At 38.8% G+C, this 6,000-nt stretch overlaps 1 protein-coding gene across 1 annotated transcript in view; it reads left to right on the top strand.

Annotated features, from left to right (window-relative positions):
- Positions 1 to 349: 349 nt before the first annotated feature.
- Positions 350 to 6,000, top strand: part of plcl5 (phospholipase C like 5) — a 135,031-nt gene continuing 129,380 nt past the window's right edge. The window contains exon 1 of the mRNA XM_022672553.2: positions 350 to 1,009. Coding sequence (XP_022528274.2) covers positions 770 to 1,009 — 240 coding nt within the window. The 5' untranslated portion in view covers positions 350 to 769. The remainder of the gene's footprint in view (positions 1,010 to 6,000) is intronic.

Below are 6,000 nucleotides of genomic sequence, written 5' to 3'. Positions count from 1 at the left end.
TAGGTTTTTGCAAACATCTGTTGGAGTCATATTTATTTATTTATTTATTTATTTATTGTTTTGGCTGTATGTATAAATATGAATTAATAATAAATTAATGTTTATTAAACGTATTAAATTAATACCAAAGTAACTTTGAATTTGTAATAAAATATGAATACTAAGAATTTTTTATCGATATTTAATTATAATAGTAGGAACTTGTTAAGTGCAGGTAACTAATCACAGCAGACCACTGAGAGAGAGCGCCATCTGTGTGTGTGTGTGTGTGTGTGTGTGTGTGTGTGTGTGTGAGAGAGAGAGAAACAGAGAGAGAGAGAGAGAGTGTGTGTGTGTGTGTGTGTGTGTGTGTGTGTGTGTGTGTGAGAGAGAGAGATAGAGAGAGAGAGAGAGAGAGAGAGAGAGAGAGAGAGAGAGAGAGAGAGAGAGAGAGAGAGAAAGAGAGAGAAAGAGAGAGAAAGAGAGAGAAAGAGAGAGAGAGAGAGAAAGAGAGGGAGTGTATGTGTAAGAGAGAGAGAGAAAGAGAGGGGGTGAGAGAACGCGGAGTTTTGTTCACTTTCATCCCCCGGTTGGCAGCAGGACCGTGCGCCTCTCTCTCTCTGTCTCCCCGCTCTCTGTGAGTCTTTCGCCGCATGGATTTTTGATTTCGCCCGCTGCTCTCCTGGAGGGTCTCTCTCCGGCTCGGTTCACATGGGACTTGTTGTTCCTGTTTTTTTCTGGAACAGAAAAATGTTCGGCTCCAGGGCTCCGTAGCTGAGGGCTCTTCGCCATGGCCGAGCCGGGAGCAGTTTCCGACGCTTTGGCGGCTCCGCTGCTCGAGTTTAGCGCCGAGGCTGCGTCTCCCGGCCGGGATGCGGCTCGGCGGGGCTTCCCGGGCCACGGCGCCGAGGGGCTCTTCTCCAACGGCGGCTGCAGGGAGCTCAGCAGCCCTGCGGTGGGCAGCCGGGGTCGAGACGCGTCCGCCGAAAGGAACCAGCCTAGCGGGAACCCACCCTGCGGGATTATGAAGGTTAGTCAGCTTCTGCTCGCTGTCTGTGTTTATCTGCGGTAATGTTAGCTCAGACTCCTCGGCCGGTCTTTTAATCTGAAGCCGGTGTTTTAATCTGAGATGCAGTAACGTTAATTAACCTAGCTCAGGGTAGCCTGCACATACTGCTCTTAACGGCCGGTCAGAGGTTACGGTCACTGGTAACGTTACTGTCTGTGAGACCAGACAGTGCATTCACTTAAAGGGCTATCTATATCAGCGTATGTTCACAGAACATGAAGTTCAGTTTGCATTTTAACATGAGAAGAATTAGCCCACAGACTCTATGTGTACAGGAGATGCAGTGTATATGAGACTAGAGGTGACTGAGATGTTATGGGCAATGTTTATAGACTAGCCCAGAGGTTAAAGTCACTTTAGATTTGTCATTTGTTTTTTGTCTGATCTATTTAGGCACAAAGACAATACAATGGCTAAAAAGGACAGTGACCACAACATCTGAGCTTCTACAGTGACACAGTTGTTTTTGACACAAACATGTTGTTGACCTCCATGTTGTAGGCTGTAAGAACAAGCATCATTTTCTGAGCTGCTACAGTAACTCTGCCTTGGCTGTATTCTATAATGTTCTCTCTATAGAAGTTTCTTTCTTTTATCTAATTTTCTTAAAGTATTTCAAATCTGTATTTTACTTAAATGAAATTAAAACTAAAACTAAATACAAATATGTTTAATTGACCTGATTATAACATTCAAACTAGAATGCATTTCAAATTATGCATAGCAATTTAAGTAACAATATACAGCTCTGGAAAAAAATAAGAGAACACTTAATGATGTTTTTCCTTGATTTTACACAATTGAAAACCTCTGGAATATAATCAAGAAGAAAATGTATGATCACAAGCCATCAAACCAAGCTGAACTGCTTGAATTTTTGCACCAGGAGTGGCATAAAGTTATTCAAAAGCAGTGTGTAAGACTGGTGGAGGAGAATATACCAAGATGTATGAAAACTGTGATTAAAAACAGGGTTATCCCACCAAATATTGATTTCTGAACTCTTAAACGTTATGAATATGTACTTATTTTCTTTGCATTATTTGAGGTCTGAAAGCTCTGCATCTTTTTAGTTATTTCAGCCATTTCTCATTTTCTGCAAATAAATGCTCTAAATGACAATATTGTTATTTGGGAGAAATGTTGTCTGTAGTTTATAGAATAAAACAGCAATTTTCATTTTACTCAAACATATACCTATAAACAGCAAAACCAGAGAAACTGATTCAGAAACTGAAACTGGTCTCTTATTTTTTTTCCACAGATGTATATATAGATCAAAACAATTTAGGCATAACTAATAACATTTAGCATAATTGTGTCAAATTTACTTTTCCAGGCTTACAGTGTATCTTTTACGTTAGCTAGCTACTGTACAGTAGCTTTACAGTAGCTTAAGGTCTGTATTACTGTATGTTTACAGAAGGTGAAGTTCAGTCTGTATTTTAACCTGAGATGAAGTAGCCTGTACAGGAGATGCAGTGTTTATGAGAGTAGACTAGAAGTGTCTTAGATGTTATATGCATTGTTTATAGACTAGCTCAGAGGTTAAAGTCACTTTTGGTTTATCTTTTACACCGGTCATTTAATTTTTACCTGAACTTTGTAGGCAAAAAGATAATGCATGTTTTTTAACGGACAGTGACCATAACATCTGAGCTACTACACTGATATGGTGGTATTTATTTCCAGGAATGTTATGGGCTATGTTGTAGTTGCAGCAGTTAGACCAGTCACTGACAGTCATTGACTTTATCTGACCTACACTAGCTTAGGGACTGAATCACTGTATATTTCCAGTAGATGATGAAGTAGGCGTACAGGTATGCAAACATTCTTGAGATCCTGTATCTTATATGTTAGCAACTGTCATTTAATAGCTGGAGATGAAGCACAGACAGTATGTGTACAGGAGATGCTGTGCATTAAAAGCAAGGGGTTGCTCAGACGTTATGGGCATTATTTTTGGCTGATTTGCACCAGAGGTAATAGTCACTGAGGCTAGACTTTTCAGACCAGACCTTGTCTTTTTACTTGAGCTTTTTGGATAAATAGACAATGACTGACATTAAAAGACCTGTGATAATTAGATGTTAACCCATGTCTTGTTAGATCAGTCATTGTATTGTTTTACCTGGACTATAGTAGCTTATAAGGTTACATCAGTGTATTTTTACAGGTGTTGAAGTTGAGACTGTGTTTTTATGATGAAATCCATACTTTTTTTGTATAGTACATTCAGTAGCTCAGAGGCTAGATGTGCCTTAGGTGTTCTGGGGGTATATATGTTTTTGATTCACTTGCAGCAGGTAGCTTCGTTAATATAGATGAGATAGAGGTCTTTAATGACGAGTCATTGTGTTTTTCTCACATGATGTAGATCTTGTTTTTGACTGATTTGCAGCAGCTAGCTAAGAGAGTAGTATTTTTTTCCTGAGATTCTTCATGTTATGTGAGTCACTGTGTTGTTACCTGGGATACTGTATTTTGCACGTTAGCCTGTGTCTTTTTAGACTAGCTATTGTCTTTTTTTCTGAGCTACAGGAGTATGTTGCAAATAAAGGTTCTGAATAATTTGCAGTAGTTAGCCTTGAGACTATAGTCTTTTTAAAGCTAGTCACTGTTATTTTACTTGGGAAGCAAAATTAATTAAAGTGTAGAATCCCTTTAAAACAAATAATGCAAAGAAAACAAGTTCAAATTCATAAAGTTCTAAGAGTTCAGAAATCAATATTTGGTGGAATAACCCTGGTTTTTAATCACAGTTTTCATGCATCTTGGCATGTTCTCCTCCACCAGTCTTATACATTGATTTTGGATACCTTCATGCCACTTCTAGTGCACAAATTCAAGCAGTTCAGCTTGGTTTGATGGCTTGTAATCATCTACCTTCCTCTTGATTATATTCCAGAGGTTTTCAATTTGGTAAAATCAAAGAAACTCATCATTTTTAAGTGGTCTCTTATTTTTTTTCCAGAGCTGAAGATGCTCATTACTGTAAGATGCAATACTGTTCTGTTAACTGAGATGCAGTAGCTCAGATATTGTGGTCACAAAATACTTCAGAGACTGTATAAGTCACTATAAGTATTTTTGTAAGTAAGTTTTATAATCAAGAAGCCCCAGTTAATGTCATTGAATGTGAGAGTGCATTGGCCCAGATGTTATACGCAATGTTTTTACTAGGCTATAGCCACACTATTTTTGAGATGCAGTGTACTTTGGAGGCTAGTTACTGTATTTTTAACTCAAACTTTATGTTCAGTGTCTTTTTACCTGATGTGCACTCGAGGCTAGTCTTTTGTAGCATAGACGCAGTTGTCAGTATCTCTTCACAACTGCGTAAACCCAGAGGCGATATGAAGGTGACTGTCTAATTAAATGGTATCCCATTGCTGAGTTATAGTGACTGTTTGGTGCATACTCTGGTGCAGTAATTAGCAACATAGGCTCAGGCTTAGCTGAAATATCATGATATTAAAAATCCATATTGTGATAATAGGCATGGTTTGTCTTAAAAGTAGTCCATTGTTTACTGTGAAGCTTTAAGTGTATTTATTGCATAATTGTTTTAGTTTATAGTTTTTGTTTGACTGGAATATTCAGTATATAAGTGGATATAGTCACTTTTTATCTGAAATGAAGTATTTGTGAGGCTAGTTACTGTATCCTGACTGTAATATGCATTAGCTCAAAGTCTGCAGTGGCCTTTTTTACCTGAGATATTTTCCCAGCTCAGAGGCTACAGTTACATTATCACCTAAAATGCAGTGTATTCAAGGCGAGTAACTGCTTTTTAACTGAAATATACCTTAGTTCAGAGGCTATAGTATTTTGACCTTAGTTGCTGTATCTTTAACAGTTTTAACCTTATTCTTTTTACTGAAATATACAGTAGTTTAAAGGTTATTCACTGTTTTGTCATGAGAATTACCCTTTTTTTTTACCTGATATGCATTTGCCTAAAGGCTGATTTTTCCATTGTGCCTGAGATACATCATGCCATTCTGAGGTCAAAGTAATTTTCAGATAAAATGCATTTTTTTTTAACACTTATGGGCACTTTATAGAACGTGATAGACCTACTGTCATTACTATTTACTGTCGTTTGAACTGAGGTGTGAAAATCAGTAACAAGCATTAAATCTGCAGCCGTGCCGAGTAGCAGGTCATCAGTGGCCATGAATCCTGACACATGAATTTCACTGCAGTGAGCGGTGACTGTGCAAATGCTGCATCAATCAAAACCATCTTTCGATTTATCATGTAGCGAGCACAAGCACGTATCTATCTGCAGTGCTGCTGATACGAGTTTGGACACAAGCAACACGATAGCTGCTGTTCGGCCACGCTGACTGCTTTCTGACTCTCAGGCAGAGGAGAGATGGATGTGCTCTGGTTGCTTTTATGATCTAAAGCAAGTTTCAGGCTGCAGGTGAGATGCTTATCTCTCCTCTACTACTTAAGCACTTCATGGCTCATGTCCAGCTCAGGCATTTAACATTAAGGAGCCGGATGCCAAATCTATCTGTCCAATCTGAATGCCTCAGGTGCAGAATTAGCTTTGTTTTCTTGCATGTGGATACAAACACTTAACCAATCACATGGAGAAGCACATGGAGTACCAGAGCAACCATTTGGCAACAGCTAAGCACCCACTCGAGAAACCATAACAACCTTCTGAGACACTATAACAAGTATCTAAATCCACAATCATTTAGCAACACAAACTAGTAATCAGTTAACAACACCACAACAACCACCTAGTAACATCATAGCAACCACCTATGTTCCTCCTGGGATACCATAACAGCCATCAATCAACACAATAGCAAGCATCTTCACACCCTTTGTCAATTTTACAGCATAGTAACAGTAACCATATAACGGCACCATATCAACCACCCAACATTGCAATAATAACCACCCCAGCAACCACTTAGCAATCATCT

The sequence above is a fragment of the Astyanax mexicanus genome, chromosome 19 (genome assembly GCF_023375975.1).
Source record: "Astyanax mexicanus isolate ESR-SI-001 chromosome 19, AstMex3_surface, whole genome shotgun sequence".
NCBI lineage: Eukaryota > Metazoa > Chordata > Actinopteri > Characiformes > Acestrorhamphidae > Astyanax > Astyanax mexicanus.
Note: the sequence above shows the minus strand (reverse complement) of the source record. Positions and strands in the feature narration are given on the sequence as shown.